Source organism: Parambassis ranga, chromosome 10 (genome assembly GCF_900634625.1).
Source record: "Parambassis ranga chromosome 10, fParRan2.1, whole genome shotgun sequence".
NCBI classification, from domain to species: Eukaryota; Metazoa; Chordata; class Actinopteri; family Ambassidae; genus Parambassis; species Parambassis ranga.
In genome coordinates, this window is record NC_041031.1 from 23830684 (window position 1) to 23852819 (window position 22136).

General features: G+C 50.3%; 2 protein-coding genes and 1 long non-coding RNA gene across 3 annotated transcripts in view; all 3 read left to right on the forward strand.

Moving 5' to 3' along the window:
- Window positions 1–3053: 3053 nt before the first annotated feature.
- The window catches only part of LOC114442402 (uncharacterized), a 24139-nt gene continuing 5056 nt past the window's right edge, over window positions 3054–22136 (forward strand). Inside the window, exons 1-2 of the long non-coding RNA XR_003671343.1 lie at window positions 3054–3064; window positions 3239–3242. This is a non-coding gene — a long non-coding RNA (uncharacterized LOC114442402). The remainder of the gene's footprint in view (window positions 3065–3238; window positions 3243–22136) is intronic.
- On the forward strand, window positions 4989–7101 carry LOC114442401 (nuclear factor 7, brain-like). Its single transcript, XM_028415910.1, has one exon. The coding sequence runs from the start codon at window positions 5229–5231 to the stop codon at window positions 6738–6740; it is 1512 nt and encodes a 503-aa protein (XP_028271711.1). The 5' UTR covers window positions 4989–5228; the 3' UTR covers window positions 6741–7101.
- dgkq (diacylglycerol kinase theta) overlaps window positions 7434–22136 on the forward strand; it is an 18064-nt gene continuing 3361 nt past the window's right edge. Inside the window, exons 1-18 of the mRNA XM_028415908.1 lie at window positions 7434–8537; window positions 10976–11055; window positions 11667–11766; window positions 13001–13086; window positions 15564–15689; window positions 17602–17755; window positions 18924–18974; window positions 19105–19205; window positions 19534–19748; window positions 19825–19915; window positions 20111–20165; window positions 20314–20375; window positions 20459–20609; window positions 20694–20732; window positions 21255–21370; window positions 21453–21604; window positions 21689–21837; window positions 21910–22088. Of these exons, the coding sequence (XP_028271709.1) occupies window positions 8312–8537; window positions 10976–11055; window positions 11667–11766; window positions 13001–13086; window positions 15564–15689; window positions 17602–17755; window positions 18924–18974; window positions 19105–19205; window positions 19534–19748; window positions 19825–19915; window positions 20111–20165; window positions 20314–20375; window positions 20459–20609; window positions 20694–20732; window positions 21255–21370; window positions 21453–21604; window positions 21689–21837; window positions 21910–22088 (2133 nt within the window). The 5' untranslated portion in view covers window positions 7434–8311. The remainder of the gene's footprint in view (window positions 8538–10975; window positions 11056–11666; window positions 11767–13000; window positions 13087–15563; window positions 15690–17601; window positions 17756–18923; window positions 18975–19104; window positions 19206–19533; window positions 19749–19824; window positions 19916–20110; window positions 20166–20313; window positions 20376–20458; window positions 20610–20693; window positions 20733–21254; window positions 21371–21452; window positions 21605–21688; window positions 21838–21909; window positions 22089–22136) is intronic.

Below are 22136 nucleotides of genomic sequence, written 5' to 3' on the forward strand. Positions count from 1 at the left end.
TTCAAAAAAACAATCCTTGAGTCCAGTTGCCTCGATTTAAACTCTTGGAAAGAAAATGTTACAGTGTGAGTAGTGGGGAGAGGGGGGAGGTGGAGCACAGCAGGGAGAACCCCTGGTCAGTGGGACAGGGTGTGATCTTCTGTGCAGGAGTGCTGCTGAGTGCTTCACAGCGTCCACAGAAGGCCTTCAGCTGGTTCAGCAGAGAGCTGTTGCTGTCACAGGTCTGTGGTGGGGGCTTGTAGTCTGTGATGGTCTGTACCCCCCCTCCAGGTGTCCCTGCTGTCGCTGAAGTGGTGGGTGTCCCTCCTGGAGTCCTGCCTCTCCGCCTTCCTGAAGCCATGGGACAGGTCGGCTCTGGCTACCCTCAGGCTGGTCTCTCCACCTGCTCTGAAGGCGGTGTTCCTGGCCCTCAGCAGCCTGTAGACCTCCCCTGACAGCCGTGGTTTCTGACTGGCTCAGACAGTCCTGGTTTGTAGTGATGGGACAAATGAAGCCGAGGCTTCGAGGCTTGAGTTTGCTTCAAACCACGTGACCAATGACAGACGAGGGTCACGTGATCGGTTCGTTTTTCCGTGTCAGTTTTCCAAATAAAAGCAGCAAGGCCCGCGGGAGCTTCGTTGGTTGTAGTAGGTGGATGCAGTGTCAGCAGTAGAGGTTGTAGTAGCTGTGGTGGTAGTGATAGAAGAATTAGCATCACTTCACATGGAGCCATGGAGGAGGAGGAAAACGTCTCCCGTCTGGGAACACTCTGAAATGTGTGTGTAGGCCTACATTGTTGTTTCATTGTATGAGTATCATCAGCAATAACTTTGTGTTAATTCTGTTGCAGGTGTGTGTTTGTTAGGTGAGGTGTTTGCTGTGTGTCAGAGCTGGTGTACAACAATAACAGCTCATCAATGCTCAGGCATTATCCATCAATCCAGTCCAGCTCTGTCCTGGGCTGCTCTGTTGACTCAGTGCAGGAGGTGGGTGACAGCAGGGTCCTGGCAAAACTAACATCCATGCTAGGGGTGGGAAAAAAACGATATTGCAATATATTGTTGTGCTCTCTGTCGCAATAAATAATCGATAAACTGATGGCCAATAACGATATGTTATTGCATATCGATACATAACGTAGTGCTGAGTGCTGTCTAGGACTTTATTCTGTGACTGCAGCAGAATGTGCACACACCAAATACAGGAGTGACACTATTTAACAGACACACATGCACACATACACCCATAATGTTACACAACTCATAATAAGGAGTAAAATATAATAAAATAAAATGACGAACGACGAACCAATGACGTAATCTGCATGTGATTTACCTGGAAGTGATACACGCCTCGAAGCGAGGCTTCATATGTCCCATCACTGGTTTCCACTCTAAACTGTGGAGACACTTGGGACGACAACTGGGATGCCCAAGCTACGTCCTTCAGACTCGGGCTATGAATGACATCTTACTGGCGCTCACATGGCGGAGGTGCTTAAGAAGGCTACAGACGAGTGGAAGCTCACCGAGACAGAGCCAGCAGTGGTGACTGACAACACAGCGAATATGTCCGTAGCTGTTGTGGAATATTGTAAATGGTTAATCGCTTCGACCTGTAGAGGGCGCCAGCTGCTTTAAGACATGTTAAGAGAAGGAGAACAAAACGTTATCTGGGAAGTACAGTTGGTGACTCACACGTGTTTATTACGAGGACACGACAGCCGTTGAGATTGCTGGATATCTGCACATTCGCTGTTTCGCTCATGTTTTCAATATCGCGGTGCAGCGTGCCTTCAAAATGCCAAATGTTGCTCGACTGCTTGGGAGAAATTGGAGAATTTGCACATTGTTCCACAGGAGCACCCCAGCAGCTAAGGCCCTGAAGAGGAACCAGACGATGTTAGGCCTTCTGCACCACAAGCTGATAACTGATGTTGTTGTCCGCTGGAACATTGCCTGTTAAAGAATCTCAGATAGTGGGAGACAGGAAGTGGGCGGTGGGGTTCACCTGTAGGGGTGGAGACAGGAAGTGATAAGAGGCTGTGTGCTCTCCACACTCCCTTTGTTTCCTGACATGCTGCCACACCAAGTGAGATGATGTACTCCCTTTATCCTTCGATGGATGCATTATAATGTAAGAATAGTTTTCCTTTGTTTATTTGAGTTACAGCATGCATGATAATATATGATTTATTTTTTCCTTTGTTTAGAAAAATCATCTATACATCCATCCATGTATGAAAATCTTTGTCATCCTGCCCTAAATAAATGTTTAAAATGGCTCTTGGATCCAGTGTTTGGATGTACACACCAGCCCCAAAGACAGTCTTTTGCAGTGCCGATGAGATGATCAGCCTCTGTTACTGCTGCCGTCTTATCTCCAGAGGGAAGGCGTTTATTCCTTTGTTGCTCAATTGTATAGGATATCTGTAATGTGTTAATATCATTGTTAACATGATATATATTTTGTTCCGTAGTGTAAAGTGCTTTTTCCTGACTTAATGGTCTGGGTTAATAAGATATGTGCATTATACTGTTTAAACGACTTTTTAATTCATTCTGTTCTTTTCCTTCTTTCTTTTAAAGGAGGAGATTTTAAAACTCAGTGAGAGTCAGATTTCAAAGTAAACACACGCCCCTTTCTCTCGGAGCTCACCCTGAAGCCACGCCTCCAACCAGTCTGTGACCTCGGCCATCATGCACGTAGAGAGAGAGAGACAACCAGCCAATACTCCTACAGGGTCCACCCGGAGGACTGATGATGTTTTTATGTTTTATAGCTTCAGATGATTCATGTTCTTCGTTTTAATGTGAAACTGCCGAACTAATTGGTTGATATCGGACTGTAAAGAGAAGTTACACTAAGTGATTCAGAGTGAAATCTCCTACCCGACCTTTAATGACAGAAAGAATACCACTGACATCTCTACCCTGACTGATGGAGACATCAGGAATGCCGAAGAGCTTGTGAAAGCCCTCCATCCAATGCTGGTAGCAACAAAGATCTTATTCTTTTCTACCACCGGTGACATAATCTCTGCTCAGAGGTGTGCTCTTACATCTGAGCATGCTGATCAGTTCGTGTTCCTCAAGAAGAATATGCCTCGATGTGTCCTCTGTCCAGGTTAACAGGAAGCACTTTAAAGTAACTGACTACTGACGTGTCAGTATCCTGGTTTACAGAGAACATCTTCATTATGTTCATGCACTTCTATCTGTCTAGCTGTCCAGTGTTTACATTTAGGACCAGGAGGCAGTCAGGTATTATGCAAATGCTTATTTCTTTGCACAATGTGGGAAATGTTGGCTTGAATAAATGCACAAGATTTCCTTAAAAAATTATGGGTATTTTTTCAGTAACATATCGTGATATATTGCTGATGAAATTTCTTCCAATCGTAGAGATCACGAATCGTGATGTTATCATTATCGTGGGTCACGTATCGCCACAGAATCGAATGGTGAGTTACCTGTATCGTCCCCTAACACTAAACTGAATTCTTAACTTTTCTAGTTTGAAGGGTGAAAAATGACCCAGAAATGTTAGTCAATGTCAATGTCATCTTTATTTATATAGCACATTTAAAAGGGCATCGCCCATCAAAGTGCTTAACATTAAAATACATAAAATAAACTCAAATTGATAAAAAACATAAAAGAAATAAACTGCAGTAAAATACAATAAAACAAAGATACAACCATAAAACATAAAAATCCCCAAGAGCTGCCAACACTCAGGCAGAGGCCAAGGTGAACAAGTGAGTCTTAAGTAAAGATTTAAAAGTGGTGAGGCCATTTGCTGACCGCACAGCTACAGGCAGAGCGTTCCACAGAGTGGGAGCCACGACTGAGAAGGCCCGATCACCTCTAGTTTTTAAAAGAGATCGGGGGACCTCCAGAGCCATTTGGTTAGCAGACCTAAGAGCTCTGGAGGGCTGATGCATTACCAGGAGGTCTGATAAATAGTCAGGGCCAGCCCATGCAAACACTTAAAAACGAATAAAAGAATCTTAAAATCAATTCTGTGCTTCACCGGTAGCCAGTGAAGTGAGGAGAGCTCTGGCGTGATGTGCTCGCGCTTTTTTGTCCCGGTGAGAAGGCGAGCCGCTGCGTTTTGGACCAGCTGCAGACGGTGAAGCTCTGACTGTCCAATTCTAATATATAGGGAGTTACAGTAGTCTAAGCCAGAGGTTATAAAAGCGTGGATGACTTTCTCTAAGTCACTCTGACTAAGGTATGGCTTTACCTTAGCAATAAGCCTTACTTGAAAGAAGCTGGACTTCACCACTGAGCTCAACTGCTTGTCCAATTTAAAAGCACCATCTACAATCACCCCGAGATTCCTTGCATGAGTTTGTATGTGTGGTGCCAGTGGGCCAAGGGAGCTGGCAAGGACCTGGACTAGGTCGGGGCGACCAAACAAGACAACCTCAGTTTTGTTTTCGTTTAATTTCAGAAAGTTTAGGTCAATCCATTTCTTAATATCACTCATGCAGTTTAGCAGTGATTGGAGGGAATCTTTAGCAGAAACTCTAAGGGGCAAATACACCTGCATGTCGTCAGCAAAACAATGGAAGGGGATGCTGTGCTTCCTGAATATGGACCCCAGGGGTAGATTGTACAGAGAGGACAACAGCGGGCCCAGAACCGACCCCTGGGGAACCCCGCACGTCAGAGGGGCCACTGAAGAGGAAAACTGCCCTATCTGAACTGAGAAGGATCTGTCTGTCAGATAGGATAGTCATAAAAACATTTAAAGACACTGAACATGAACATATCATCTGCTAACAACAACAGTTTGGATTCTACCTGTCTGGATGGACTGAGGACAGATGGACTCACTGCTCCATTCACTGTCACACAATGATCTTTAACCCCAGACACACCCTGACAGTGTGTGGAACACGTAATCATGCTGTAAATCAGGTCCAAGGTTTAAAGGTGACTTTAAGGCCCCGCCCCCTTCAGCAGACACACCTGAGACAAACCAGGAAACAGGAAGTTATTCTGAGTCACAGAGCAGAGACGAAGACACACTGAGAGACAGACGACAAGACTTTAAAAGCATCTGCAGCAGCAGGACAGGAGGGAACTCTGGGAACTCTGGATCACTGACACTGGAAGCTGCTGTCTGACCTGAGCAGAGTTTGATGAGGACAGAGTGAAAGTGGAAGGAACTTTCTGAAGGAGAATAACACAGAGACTGACTTCCTGTTTGCTGCTCTGCTGCTGTGAGGAACAGAAGAAATGTCTTCCAGACCAGAGGACGATCTCTGCTGTCCCATCTGTCAGGACGTCTTCAGACTTCCTGTTCTTCTGTCATGTAGCCACAGCTTCTGTAAAGACTGTCTGCAGAGCTGGTGGAGGGACAAACCAACACACCAGTGTCCAGTCTGTAAGAAATATTCAACCAATGATCCTCCTGTAAACTTAGCCCTGAAGAACCTGTGTGAGAGCTTCTTACAGCAGAGAGGTCAGAGAGCTTCAGAGGCTCTCTGCAGTCTGCACTCTGAGAAACTCAGACTCTTCTGTCTGGACCATCAGCAGCCAGTGTGTCTCGTCTGCAGAGATTCAGAAAGACACTCCCAGCACAGATTCAGACCCATCGATGAAGCTGCAGCACAACACAGGAAGCAGCTGGAGGAAGCTCTGCAGCCCTTAAAGGAGAAGTTAAAGGTTTGTGGAGAAGTTCAAGTGAAGTTTGATCAAGCAGCAGAACACATTAAGGTCCAGGCCCGACACACAGAGAGGCAGATTAAGGAGCAGTTTGAGAAGCTGCACCAGTTTCTAGCAGAGGAAGAGGAGGCCAGGATGGCTGCACTGAGGGAGGAAGAGGAGCAGAAGAGTGGGCTGATGAGGAAGAAGATGGAGGCTCTGAGCAGAGAGATGGCAGCTCTTTCAGACACAGTCAGAGCCACAGAGGAGGAGCTGAGAGCTGCAGACGTCTCATTCCTGCACAACTACAAGGCTGCAGTGGAAAGAGTCCAGCGCTGCCCCCTGCTGGATGATCCACAGCTGCCCTCAGGAGCTCTGATAGACCAGGCCAAACACCTGGGCAACCTGACCTTCAACATCTGGAACAAGATGAAGGACATGGTCTCCTACAGTCCTCTGGTTCTGGACCCAAACACTGCTCATCCAGAACTCATCCTGTCTGAAGATCTGACCAGCGTGAGACGAGGACGAAGACAGAAGCTTCCTGATAATCCAGAGAGGGTTGATTTAGTCTGGTCTGTCCTGAGCTCTGAGGGCTTTAACTCAGGGACTCACAGCTGGGAGGTCCATGTTGGAGACAGTACAGTCTGGAGACTGGGTGTGTTAGCAGAGTCTGTACAGATGAAGGGACTCATAGAGTCTGGATGGTGGGGAATAGAGTTCTATGAAGGTGAATACACAGCATGGTCACCACCAGCTGCAGACACTGTCCTCTCAGTCCAGAAGAAGGTCCAGAGGATCAGAGTGAATCTGGACTGGAACAGAGGAAAGCTGTCGTTCTCTGATGCTGATACTAACACACACATACACACCTTCACACACACTTTCACTGAGAGAGTGTTTGCATTTATTGATAATGTGGAGGATTCTCCTCTGAAGATTTTACCAGTGAAAGTCTCTGTGAGTGTAGATCAGGATGATGAAGATGATGATGAAGATGATGATGATGATGATGAAGATGATGATGATGATGAAGATGATGATGATGAAGATGATGATGAAGATGATGATGATGATGAAGATGATCAGCTGTATAAACCCTGACAGACATCATGTAAACATCTTAAATAATGTACACAATACCAACAAAGAAGAATGACTGTGATGATTTTTCTAGAATTATTCGTTCAGACCTCATGGAGGAAAAAGATGTCTGTGTTTCCTTCTCCTGCCTCCATCTTAGTTCTTACCCATAATGCCTCTGTCTTCTTCTAACTACACCCCATGAACAGTTAACCCTTCATTTTAAACATATATATTAAATAAGGAATTGAATGAGCTGAAAAGCATCTAGAGACAGATCTAACTGTGAAAGAAGGAAACAAATCAAACTGAATTAAACGTGTGTGTCGTCACATGTTCATGAGTTTCTAACAGAAATCAATAAATCTCTGGATTATGTTTGTCATCTGTGTGGATCCTGTTTGTTGCTGAGTTCAGATTAAATCCATGTACATAGATGTTTACACATTGTGTGTGTGTGTGTGTGTGTGTGTCTGTGTGTGTGAAGACATGTTGTCTTGTGTCGTCTAGTGGTTCAGAGTGGTATTTCAGCTGGGCACGTCTGTATTTACTGCCTGAATTACCCCAGAGAAGGAGAGCAGCAGGGTGAACCATGTTACATGTTTCAGTGTTTCACGGAGGGAGCAAGGGAAGGAGGCGAGGAGAGGTGGTGAGGCAGCAGAGGGAGGAGGAGGAGGAGGAGGAGGAGGAGGAGTAAATCAGTGTTGGAGACTCGGACGCGGAAGAAGAATCAGTCAGTCAGAGAAATGGAGAAGGAGCCCGAAATGAGAGCAGCCTCCCGCGGTGGACTTCACACCTGTTGATCCGCGTTAGCCCGCAGCCCCGCGGCGGCCCGGGGGCTCCTTACGGCCCGTGTCCGGCGTGTTTGTGCCGCGGCCGGAGCGGCTGCCGCTCGGCTGCATGGCCGGCTGACTGACCGCTCTGTCTGCGAACAACATCAGCATCTGTTCCAGACCTCACTCTGCGTTCAGCCTCGATCGATATTTCATCATTTATTCATCCAGCCTGCGGAGCGCGGAGCTCCGGGAGTCCGGGCAGCTCGGCGCCCTCTCCTCCGCGCTGCGCCGCTGGGTGGCACCGCTGTCTCCGGGCGGAGGGACTCTGATCTCCGCGTGGGGAGCGATCGAGGGGAGGCGGTGCTGGGAAGGCTCGACCAGAACAGCAGCTCTCCCCCGGAGCACCAGCTCCGTGTCCGCAGACGGCAGACACACCGTGAATATTTCAGGGGTTTGATCTGAGAGGCGGGATTCCCCCGGAAGCACACCGACCTCGGCGCCCGCTCCGCCGGGCAGCGCCGCTGGCTCCAGCCGCTGGACGTGTCTCCACGGGTACAACGACGTCACATTGACCGTAAAACTAATCTCGTCTGACAGCGGTAACCCGGCGGCCTGCTGTGGGTTTTTTGGACCGGGATAGAAAGGTTCCGAAGCAGGGAGGGCAGTGAAGCCGAGTACAGCGCCCCATAGCCGGGCTGCGCCGCCGAGCCCGGCCCGGTGGGATGCGGATTATTTTCTAGACATCCAGGCGTTCTGCTCCTCCTGCGCCGTCGCCCTGCTGTTCGTGAGTTTGTGTGCGGGGTCGGTTCGGAGGACATGGCCGACTCCGGTCGGCCCAGACCGGCGGACCCTGACGCCGCGGACGGCCGCACAGCGAGCCCGCTGACGGTGAAGAAGAGGGCGCAGCAGTCCCCCGGGCTGCGGGCCAAGTACCAGAGCTCCGCGCCGGGCCACTGCTTCAAGAAAGTCACCCTGACCAAACCCACGTTCTGCCACGGCTGCAGCGACTTCATCTGGGGGCTCGTCGGCTTCCTGTGCGAAGGTAGAACACACACACACACACACACACACACACACACACCTTTACTTATTTACTGCTTAAAAGTTGAACTCTTGCGCCACATTAGAGGAGGAAACTCCAGAGGAGCCTCCAGCTGCTGCAGCCTGGTGTGTGCCCGCACTGACTGAACCTGGCTGACCCCAGAGTGTGTGTGTGTGTGTTGTGTTGTGTTGTGTTGTGTTGTGTTGATCAGTGTGAGTGTGTCAGAGACATGTAACACCTGCAGCAGCATCCTTCAACATCCTCCTCCTCCTTTCCCTGAGGCACAACTTCATCCTGGCAAACTACACACACACACACAGACACACACACACACACAGACACACACAGACACACACACACACTCTCTCTCTCCATTCTGCCCAGTAACACCCTGGTCTTCCATCATGTGTGTGAGGAGGTGTAAAGTGTTGATCGTGATTTACTTCCTCCGGTTGGCATGGCAACAGGAGGCTGGCAGGGATGCTCCATGCTGAAGGAATGTGTGTGTGTGTGTGACCGTCATCCTCCTCATCCTCAGCAGCAGATGCAGCAGCTGCGTTAAAAGCTGCAGCTGGATTATGTAACGTTTCTTCTTTAAGCCGTCACTTGGATTACCACTGTGATGTCATCAGTGCTTCATCTGCCATCATCATCATCATCATCATCATCATCGCGTAAACACATCACATGGTCTTCAGTCGTCACACACGGCTCTGTTCTGCTGCACTTCATACACTCAGGTTCCACTAAAGGAACGTTCTATTGAACAGTGTGTGACAACATGCAGCCAAACCATCACTGTACCTTCACTGGTTCAGGCTGAGGTCAGTGAGAACACACAGCAGGCTGCCTTCATACATCAGACAGGAGAGAACGTCTTTCTGGAAACTCAGAGTTCAGACTCCCTCGTGTGGCTAACGGTGGTACTGCAGACATCGATCTTAAACGACGAAGAAGGAAATGTGTTTGATGACTGAAGTAAAACCTCCTCCAGTCCACTCACTGATCCGTCTGTGGGGCGCTGTAAAGACCTGCAGGTGTCAGTGTGGAGGCTCCATCCAGCATCAAAGCCTTTAGCTGCAGTCCTTCCTGTTCCAGCAACCTTTCAACCAATCAGGTGCTGTTCAGGTGTTGGCGGGCTGCAGCTGTGTCCTGAGCCCTCAGCCTGCACACAGCGACACAGACTGTCCCCAACAGGTGGATGAAGATCCTCAGTCTGCCAGGTCGGACTTACTTCAAGCTTCTGAGTCACCAACATGGTGTCACCCTGACACGCACTTCTCCACCTGACCAGAAGAGGGCGTGTGTCTGTTTCTTTTTCTGAACTAATGAACTTTATTTCATGTGAAACACAGACGTCACTCTGCAGAAAGCTGATGAATAAAGTCTGCACACATGTAGCGATGCTCTCACTGCAGCCACAGTTTGACCCTAAACCTGCCGCTCGGTGAAGAAGTCTGCTGAGTCGACTTCGTCAGACGTTTGATTGGTGCGTTTAAAAAGCTTCTGGAAACACCTGACTGACCTCCTGCTGCCTGCTTCAGACGAGCTCAGTGTGTGAAACCTTCCACAGCAGACACATGAGGTTTACCACACTGACGCACACACTGACACACACACAGTGACACACACACACACTGACACACACACACATACACTGACACACACACACAGACTGACACACACACACACTGACACACACACACAGACACACACTGACACACACACACTGACACACACACACTGACACACACACACATACACTGACACACACACACTGACGCACACACACACAGACACACACACACACACACACTGACACACACACACAGACACACACTGACACACACACACACACTGACACACACACACACATACACTGACACACTGACACACACACACACACACTGACACACACACACACATACACTGACACACTGACACACACACACTGACACACACACGCACACTGACAGTGACACACTGACACACACACACACACTGACACACACACACACACACACTGACACTGACACACTGACACACACACACACACACTGACACACACACACACTGACACACACACACACTGACACACACACACACTGACACACACACACACTGACACACACACGCTCACTGACACTGACACACAGACACACACACACACACACACACACACTTCAGCAGAGCTTCAGTTCTGTAAATAACAGCAAGAGCTTGAATGTTTCCTCTTTCACACACGCAAAGTGTGTGTGTGTGCGTCAGTATGTGTGTGTGCGTCAGTGTGTGTGCGTCAGTGTGTGTGTGTGTGTGTGTGTGTGTGAGAAACTAAAAACATACATACTCATTAAAACGTCCAGCAGGAGGTGACAGCTGTGCAGAGATGTAATGATCGGTATTGATCTGACCTCCTGTGTGTGTCTGTGTCTCCTCAGTGTGTAACTTCATGTGCCATGAGAAATGCCTGAAGACGCTGCGGACAGTGTGTACCTGCGTGGCTCCATCCTTGGTGCGGGTGAGTAACCGGTGTGTGTGTGTGTGTTTGTTTACATGCAGTTTACATGTTATAGAACATGCAGACACACAGACAGCAGCAGCGTGGTCAGGAGGACTGTCAGAGGATCTGAGGTCGGTCGGTGGTTGAGACGTCAAAATAAGAGCCAAATATAAAAACACAGAAAGCAGACAGAGGGACATCAACCTGATCAATTGATCTGATCAGAGTCAGTCATGTGACCTCACAGCTGTGTTTGTAGGGCACGCTGCACACACACGGTGACATGGTGTTTATTGATCACTGATCACTGAGCCTGATGAGCTGCAGCGATCAATACAGCAGCGACAGACTGACAGTGAGCTGCTCACCTGGCAGCTGCTGGCAGCTCGTGTAAGGTGAATGGAAGGTTAATCAGTCGCCATGACGTCAGCAGTGAGGAGGTTCTGTCAGTGTGCAGGGGCGGTCCTCCTCTGAGCCTGACCTGAAACGAATGGACTCTTAGGGACTATTTTCAGAGGCGGATTGATCAGACCTGTGTCTGGTTGCTGTTCTTATTCTCTGGGTTTGGTTCTTAGAGCGGCCATGTTTGTCCACATTCACAGTAACGCCCGCTCTGCTGCCCCCTGCAGGTTCCGGTGGCTCACTGCTTCGGCCCCGCCGGTCAGAAGAAGCGGTTCTGCTGCGTCTGCAGGAAACAGACGGAGGGAAACACGGCGCTGCGCTGCGAAGGTCAGACCAGCATCATCATCACCAGTCTGACCAGTTTAACCAGCGCCTCATGTTTGTTGATGTATCAAATCACATCAGAGCTGAAGGAAGGAAGGAGGAAACTAAAACACACACAGAGACACACACATACACACACAGAGACACACAGACACACACACACACACACACAGAGACACACACACAGACACACACACAGAGACACACACACAGACACACACACAGACACACACAGACACACAGACACACACACACAGACACACACACAGACACACACAGACAGACACACACACACAGACACACACACACAGACACACACACAGACACACACAGAGACACACACACACACAGACACACACAGACAGCTCAGACAGACACACACACAGACACACACACACACAGACACACACAGACAGCTCAGACAGACACACACACAGACACACACACACACAGCTCAGACACACACAGACACACACACAGCTCAGACAGACACACACAGACAGCTCAGACACACACAGACACACACACACAGCTCAGACACACACACACAGCTCAGACACACACAGACACACACACAGCTCAGACAGACACACACACAGACACACACACAGACACACACACACACAGACACACACAGACAGCTCAGACGCACACAGACACACAGACACACACACACAGACACACACAGACACACACACAGCTCAGACAGACACACACACAGACACACACAGACACACACACACAGACACACACACAGACACACACAAACAGCTCAGACAGACACACAGACACACACAGACAGCTCAGACACAGACACACACAGACACACAGACACACACACACAGCTCAGACAGACACACACAGACAGCTCAGACACACACACACACAGACACACACAGACAGACAGACAGACACAGACAGACACACACACATCAGACAGACACAGCTCAGTCTCACACACACACACACACTGGTATGAAAACAATCAGAATAATTTCCTGTATTGTTAAATCAAACACGCCGACCCGGTTCTGTAGACAGAAAAGCATCAAACCTTCTCTCAGCTCAGCAGCAGATCATGGAGGGCGTTGGGTAAACCTCAGGGTATTCTATTGATTATTGGTCAGGGACAGAACAGCTGAGGCTGTGAGCTGCAGTCATCTGTACTCACAGCTGTCTGCTCTGTAACCTGCAGCTCTGATGTCATTCATGGTGTGTGTCTGTGTGTGTGTTGCAGTGTGTGAGCTGCATGTCCACGCTGACTGCGCTGCCTTCAGCTGTGCCGACTGCCGCAGCTGCCACCTGGATGGGACGGTGGAGCAGGTGAGTGATGTGTGGATGATCTGTGAAAACAAACCCGGGTTTACTGAGCAGCGTGGACGGAGTGGACGCTGTGTCCCTCGTCCAGGGTGGAGGTGGAGCCGAGAGTTCACCAGAAGCCCTTTGGATCGGCTGCCTGTGTAAAAGTTGTAAACGTTGATCTGTGAAAAATGAGGAGCGGCGTCTCCGCGTCCTGTTGTGTTTTGGTCTGTGGACGATGTCACAGGTTGTCACGGTGCATTTCTCCTGTTGCCTAGCAACCAGGAGAGCCTCAGTTAGTGGTAGCTGTGTGTCCCACTTCAGAGGGACGTGGCCTGCCGACCCTTTGAGAAGAAAGACGTGCTGTGTAAATAAACACCCGCTCTCTTCACTCTGTGTGTGGTGCATTCTGGGACTCTGGGGCATTAACGTGCTCAGTGTGTGTAGCTCCATCTGAGCCGATCGATCGGTCACAGCCATTGATCTGAATCAATAATGTGAAACTGACAGACTGATGACTGACAGGACGCAGCGGCAGGCCTGAGCTGACAGGAAGTGCCGTCAGAGGCTGCTGGATACGATCAGTCATTGATTTGTTTCATCTTTAAGCTGCAGGTGTCGGGACTACTTTCTGCAGTGGATTGATCCATGTTCCGTCAGACTCTCTGTACTTTTTAAAAACATATTTATGAATTCTGCTTCAGAGAACTTTATTGATCATTTAGCCACAAGTTCAATACAGTCAGAGCTGTCCATGTTCCGTCTTCCCTGTGGTCCCTGAATGCACCGCGTGAATCTAATCTTAAATATTATTTTCCTCCAAAAACAAAGAGTTCACTCCAACGGGACTCAGTACAAACACAAAGTCCTGTCCCCCTCAGCAGGACGCCATGATGGAGTCACATGACCAACACTCAGAGTCTCTGTCTGACCTGCAGCTGATCTCTGTCTGAACACCTGAGTGACTCTGCACACACTCTGACTGCAGACACACACACACACACACACTCTGACTGCAGACACACACACACACTCTGACTGCAGACACACACACACACACACACACTCTGACTGCAGACACACACACACACACTCTGACTGCAGACACACACACACACACACACTCTGACTGCAGACACACACACACACACACTCTGACTGCAGACACACACACACACACTCTGACTGCAGACACACACACACACTCTGACTGCAGACACACACACACACACACTCTGACTGCAGACACACACACACACACACACACTGACTGCAGACACACACACACACACACACTCTGACTGCAGACACACACACACACACACACTCTGACTGCAGACACACACACACACTCTGACTGCAGACACACACACACTCTGACTGCAGACACACACACACACACACTCTGACTGCAGACACACACACACTCTGACTGCAGACACACACACACTCTGACTGCAGACACACACACACACACACACTCTGACTGCAGACACACACACACTCTGACTGCAGACACACACACACACACACACACTCTGACTGCAGACACACACACACACACACACACTCTGACTGCAGACACACACACACACACACACACTCTGACTGCAGACACACACACACACACACACACTCTGACTGCAGACACACACACACACACTCTGACTGCAGACACACACACACTCTGACTGCAGAAACACACACACTCTGACTGCAGACACACACACACTCTGACTGCACTCACACACACACACTCTGACTGCAGAAACACACACACTCTGACTGCAGACACACACACACTCTGACTGCAGACACACACACACTCTGACTGCAGACACACACACACACACTCTGACTGCAGACACACACACACACACACACTCTGACTGCAGACACACACACACACACACACACTCTGACTGCAGACACACACACACACACACACACACACACACACACACTCTGACTGCAGACACACACACACACACACACACTCTGACTGCAGACACACACACACACACACACACACACTCTGCAGACACACACTCTGCCTGCAGACACACACTCTGCACACACACACACTCTGCACACACACACACACACACTCTGCCTGCAGACACACACACTCTGCACACACACACACACTCTGCCTGCAGACACACACACTCTGCCTGCAGACACACACACTCTGCACACACACACACACTCTGGCTGCAGACACACACACTCTGCCTGCAGACACACACACTCTGCACACACACACACACTCTGCCTGCAGACACACACACTCTGCCTGCAGACACACACACTCTGCACACACACACACACTCTGGCTGCAGACACACACACACACTCTGGCTGCTCTCTACCCTCAGACCGGGCGGAGCTGCTTCAGGCCTTCATGCTGCAGAGAGCAGATCATTGTGACCTGCAGCATTGATTAACTGTGTTTCACTGCAGTCATTATCAGTGTGTTTCTTCCTCCGTCTTGTTTCCAGGATACGTTCCACCATCACTGGCGGGAGGGGAACTTGGCATCAGCGGCGAGGTGTGAGGTTTGTCGGCGGTCGTGTGGGTCGTCTGACGTCCTGTCAGGGACGAGGTGCGAGTGGTGCGGCATCACGGTGAGGATCAGAGGACAGCCTGCATGAGTCAGAGTGATGACCTGATGATGAAGATGAGGACGTGTGTGTCTGTGTGTGTCTGTGTGTGTGTCTGTGTGTGTGTCTGTGTGTGTCTGTGTGTGTGTCTGTGTGTGTGTGTGTGTGTCTGTGTGTGTGTGTGTCTGTGTGTGTCTGTGTCTGTGTGTGCTGTGCTGTGTGTGTCTGTGTGTGTGTCTGTGTGTGTGTCTGTCTGTGTGTGTCTGTGTGTGTGTGTGTCTGTGTGTGTCTGTGTCTGTGTGTGCTGTGCTGTGTGTGTCTGTGTGTGTGTGTGAGTGTGTCTGTGTGTGCTCTGCTGTGTGTGTCTGTGTGTGTGTGTCTGTGTGTGTCTGTGTGTGTCTGTGTGTGTGTCTGTGTGTGTGTCTGTGTGTGTGTGAGAGTGTGTCTGTGTGTGTCTGTGAGTGTGTGTCTGTGTGTGTGTGTGAGAATGTGTCTGTGAGTGTGTGTCTGTGTGTGTGCCTGTGTGTGTGTGTGTGTGAGAGAGTGTGTCTGTGTGTGTCTGTGTCTGTGTGTGTGTGAGAGTGTGTCTGTGTGTGTCTGTGTCTGTGTGTGTGTGAGAATGTGTCTGTGTGTGTGTCTGTGAGTGTGTGAGTGTGTCTGTGTGTGTGTCTGTGTGTGTGTGAGAATGTGTCTGTGTGTGTGTCTGTGCTCTGCTGTGTCTGTGTGTGTGTCTGTGCTCTGCTGTGTGTGTGTCTGTGTGTGTGTCTGTGTGTGTGTGAGAGTGTGTCTGTGTGTCTGTGTGTGTCTGTGTGTGTGTCTGTGTGTGTGTCTGTGTGTGTGTGAGAGTGTGTCTGTGTGTGTCTGTGTGTGTGTCTGTGTGTGTGTGAGAGTGTGTCTGTGTGTCTGTGTGTGTCTGTGTGTGTCTGTGTGTGTCTGTGTGTGTGTCTGTGTGTGTGTCTGTGTGTGTCTGTGTGTGTGTCTGTGTGTGTGTGTGTGTGTCTGTGTGTGTGTGTGTGTCTGTGTGTGTCTGTGTCTGTGTGTGCTGTGCTGTGTGTCTGTGTGTGTGTCTGTGTGTGTGTCTGTCTGTGTGTGTCTGTGTGTGTGTGTGTCTGTGTGTGTCTGTGTCTGTGTGTGCTGTGCTGTGTGTGTCTGTGTGTGTGTGTGAGTGTGTCTGTGTGTGCTCTGCTGTGTGTGTCTGTGTGTGTGTGTCTGTGTGTGTCTGTGTGTGTGTCTGTGTGTGTGTCTGTGTGTGTGTGAGAGTGTGTCTGTGTGTGTCTGTGAGTGTGTGTCTGTGTGTGTGTGTGAGAATGTGTCTGTGTGTGTCTGTGTCTGTGTGTGTGTGAGAGTGTGTCTGTGTGTGTCTGTGTCTGTGTGTGTGTGAGAATGTGTCTGTGTGTGTGTCTGTGTGTGTCTGTGTCTGTGTGTGTGTGAGAATGTGTCTGTGTGTGTGTCTGTGCTCTGCTGTGTGTGTGTCTGTGTGTGTGTCTGTGCTCTGCTGTGTGTGTGTCTGTGTGTGTGTCTGTGTGTGTGTGAGAGTGTGTCTGTGTGTCTGTGTGTGTCTGTGTGTGTCTGTGTGTGTGTCTGTGTGTGTGAGAGTGTGTCTGTGTGTGTCTGTGTGTGTGTCTGTGTGTGTGTGAGAGTGTGTCTGTGTGTCTGTGTGTGTCTGTGTGTGTGTCTGTGTGTGTGTGTGTGTGTGTCTGTGTGTGTGTCTGTGTGTGTGTCTGTGTGTGTGTCTGTGTGTGTCTGTGTGTCTGTGTGTGTGTGTCTGTGTGTGTGTGTGTGTCTGTGTGTGTGTCCTCTGACTGTCCTTCAGTGCTGCTGCAGCTATAAGTCCTGTGGTGTAATGTGTGCTTCCTTCCCCCTCAGTTGTGCCTCTCAGGGTTTGTGATGATGTGTTTTATAAAGGAGACTCCTGACGATCTTTGTGTGTCTGCAGAGCCATGCGGCGTGTTACCTCAGCGTGCCACCAGAGTGCGCTCTGGGACGTCTGCGCTGCATGCTGCTGCATCCGGCCTGCGTCCGCCTCGACTCCAGAAACTTCAGCAAGATGCACTGTTACCGCATCACAGAGAGCTGCAGCCACGACCTGGGTACACACACAGACACACACAGAGACACACAGACACACACAGACACGCACACCGACACACACAGAGAGACACACAGAGAGACACACAGACACGCACACAGACACGCACACCGACACACACAGAGAGACACACAGACACGCACACAGACACGCACACCGACACACACAGAGAGACACACAGACACGCACACAGACACGCACACCGACACACACAGAGAGACACACAGAGAGACACAGAGAGACACACACAGACACACACAGAGACACAGAGAGACACGCACAGACACACACAGAGACACACAGAGACACACACAGAGAGACACACACACAGACACACACAGACACACACAGACAGACACACAGAGACACACAGACACAAACAGAGACACACAGAGACACACACACAGACACACACAGACAGACACACAGAGACACACAGACACACACACAGAGACACACACAGACACGCACAGAGAGACACACAGACACGCACACAGACACGCACACCGACACACACAGAGAGACACACAGAGAGACACACAGAGACACAGAGAGACACACACAGACACACACAGACACACACAGACAGACACACAGAGACACACAGACACAAACAGAGACACACAGACACACACACAGACACACACAGACAGACACACAGACACACACACAGAGACACACACAGACACACACAGAGACACACACAGACACACACACAGAGACACACACAGACAGACACAGACACACAGAGAGACACACACAGAGACACACACAGAGACACACAGAGACACACACAGACACACACACAGAGACACACAGACACACACAGAGAGACACACAGAGACACACACAGACACACACAGACACAGACACACACAGAGACACACATAGCAACACAGACACTGACACACACACACAGATATACACACACACAGACCACATCCTCTGCAGTGTGTGCGCCTTGTTTCCTGTTGATGTGAGGCTCAGGATGTGAGTGATGAAACCTTCAAACTTGTCACTGATGTTCAGTAATAATGAAAAGATGTCTGTGCACACATGATCGTTAAATAATGATCACTGATCAATACACTGAAGCTCCATCATGATTTAAACCTGACACACACACAAACACACAGACGGTGTCTTAATGGTCTGTGTGTGTCCGTCAGATAACTCAGACGAGGATCCGTCCGACGGACAGACGGCGCCCCCAGACTCAGGTCAGTCACTGCAGCAGGGTCCTCTGCCGCCATCTTACTTCATCACTGAACATTCAAACATTTAGTGTGTGTGTGTTTGTGTGTGTGTGTCTGTGTGTGTGTGTCTGTGTGTGTGTGTGTGGACACACAGGTAAGCAGTTCCTGAAGGTGTTCGATGGTGATGATGCAGTCAAGCGCGGCTTCTTCCGATCTGTCCCCATCTTTCGAGCTACAAGAAATCAGGAAGTGGTGGTAAGAGCTGCAACACACAGACACACACACAGACACACACACAGACACACACAGACACACACACAGACACACACACAGACACACACAGACACACACACAGACACACACATAGAGACACAGAGAGAGACACACTGACACACACACAGACACACACACACACACAGACACACACACACACACACAGACACACACAGTGCTGCATGCCTCTTTCAAAATAAAAGCATCTTTCAGTCAGTAGAGTATCATTGAACACAGTGAGCTGTCAATCAAATGTAAACATCACTGATGACCCTGACCTCTGACCCTGTGTACCGCTCTCGTCCTGTAGGAGGCAGCGCTGAGAGCCTTCTACCTCCCTGATGACCCACAGGACTTTGAGCTGCAGGAGCTCGGCAGCCTGCAGCGTCTCCACAGCGATGATATTCTGAACCGGAACGGCGGCCCGGACAACAGGAGCTCTCTGAAGGATGGAGGCGACGCCTGGCTGCTGAGGAACAAACCCCGGGACGCTGATGTCATCAAGGTGTATGTGGGCTGGTCCAGGTGAGGCCGCGGTGACAGAAGCAGCTGCAGGGAACAGCCTTGACCAGCAGGACAAACCTTCTTACGTGTCTTTCAGGTCCGGGGCAGACTTCGTGTCCGTCTCCGTCTCAGAGAGCAGCGTGGCAGCATCAGTCCTCACAGAGGTCCTGAGTCAGCTGGACAGACAGGTAGAGAGCGCCCCCTGCAGTCTGGAGACAACAGGAGACGCTTCACAAACACAAGCAGCCTCATTGTTACACACTAATGAACACACTGGCTAAAGAGCCAATCAGAGCAGACAGAAGAGTCACATGACCCAGTGTAGTCTGAGTGTACGTAACGTCTGTCACTGATGATGATGATGATGATGACTGCCGTTTCAGGATGAAGATGTGTCAAACTTCAGCCTGATGGAGGTCTGCATGAGCAGCAAGCAAGGTAACCATGGCAACAGGTGTCAAACAGCCAGAGTCTGCGTCAGCTCTGATCCGGTCCTCTTGTCGTTGAGCTCAGTGTCTGACCTCCGTCATCCAGCGGAGCCGAGCGCGGCGTCTCAGCTCGTGACTTTTCTGTTTCTGTCCTCCAGTGCAGAGACAGACGCTGACTCCTCAGGAGAAGGTTCTGGACAAACTGCAGGAGACCAGGAAGGTAAAGAGGACAAACGGCACGTGGGCGTGGACTGTCAGTCAGGATCAACACAGTGTTTGACCTCAGGTCTCCGGCTTCCCCAGGTGTCTCTGCGTCAGATGAACCAGACCCGGTTCTACGTGGTGGAGAACAGGAACCGAGCCGTGCAGGTCAGCCTGCTGATTGGTGGGCTGCCCGTCATGCTGACCAAGGAGGAGTACGTGCAGCTGATCCAGGAGCACCTCGCCATCAAGAGTGAGTGGTAAACTAAGCAGACGGGCGAAGGTCAGCCGCCCGCCGACTCACCTCCTCCATCTCCCTCCCTGTGTGTCTCTGCAGGTCACCTGGTCGCCGTCAGCCAAGTCTACGACAGCCAAGGTGAGGCGGTCGTCATAGAAACCAGCCAGGTTTCACGCCACAGCAACTGATGTGTCCTTGTTAGAGGAAGCTCTGCACATTGTTGGTTTTATAGACACAGAGACAGACAGAGACACACAGACAGACAGACAGAGAGACACAGGGAGACACACAGACAGACAGACAGAGACACACAGACAGACAGAGACACACAGAGACAGACAGACAGAGAGACACACAGACAGACAGAGACAGACAGAGAGACACACAGACAGACAGAGACAGACAGAGAGACACAGACAGACAGAGAGACACACAGACAGACAGAGAGACACAGAGACAGACAGAGAGACACAGAGAGACAGACAGAGAGACACAGAGACACAGACAGAGAGACACACACACAGACAGAGACACACAGACAGACACAGAGATAGACAGAGACACACAGACAGACACAGAGATAGACACACAGACAGACAGACAGACAGAGACAGACACAGAGACACAGATTAATGTTAGTGTGTGTCTGTGTGTGTGCAGGTGCACTGGTGCTGCAGATCACGTGTTTCTCTGAAGCTGAGAGGATCTACATGCTGGCCAAAGACACCTCTATCAGTGGAAAGACACTTACGTCTCTCGTGGTCCCAGAGATCGTGGTGAGTGGACGTGGACACACACACACACACTGTCTGTCAGAAAGTCTCAAAGCTTCATTCAGAGCCGTTTGTTGTCTCCCAGCATGACCAGCTGGGAGAGGACGTCTGCCCCCTGCTGGTCTTTGTTAACACAAAGAGCGGCGGTCTGAAGGGCAGAGAGCTGCTCTACAGCTTCCGGAAGCTCCTGAACCCTCACCAGGTCTTTGACATTTCTAACGGAGGCCCGCTGGCTGGGTGAGGACGCACAGAGCGGCCCGCTTTGATTGGCTCTGATTTCCTGAAGCGGACGTTTTAAAAACCTTGTGCTCTCTGCTCCAGCCTCCACACCTTCAGGCAGGTTCCCAGGTTCCGGATTCTGGTCTGTGGGGGCGACGGGACGGTGGGCTGGGTGCTGGGAGTTCTGGAGGCATTGAGGCACAAACTGGTGTGTTGGGAGCCGCCCATCGGCATCGTACCTCTGGGGACAGGTCAGACCGGCGCCCGCTCTTTGTTTCAGCCCGTCAGCTTCCTGTCGTTCATCTTTGGGCCTTCTGTGTCAGGTAACGACCTGGCTCGCATCCTGCGCTGGGGCCCCGGTTACAGCGGCGAGGACCCCCACCACATCCTGGTCTCTGTGGACGAGGCAGACGAGGTACTGATGGACCGCTGGACTATCCTGCTGGATGCCCAGGACATTTCAGAGGACGGCAAGGACAACAGCTTCCTGGAGCCGCCCAAGGTCTGTTTATTCATGCCGCCATGCTGGCGACTGCTTCTGTGCAGGTCG

What these genes read in the sequence shown, in the direction of transcription:
- LOC114442401 (XM_028415910.1), top strand. Translation starts at nt 5,229, where the DNA reads ATGTCTTCCAGACCAGAGGACGATCTCTGCTGTCCCATCTGTCAGGAC.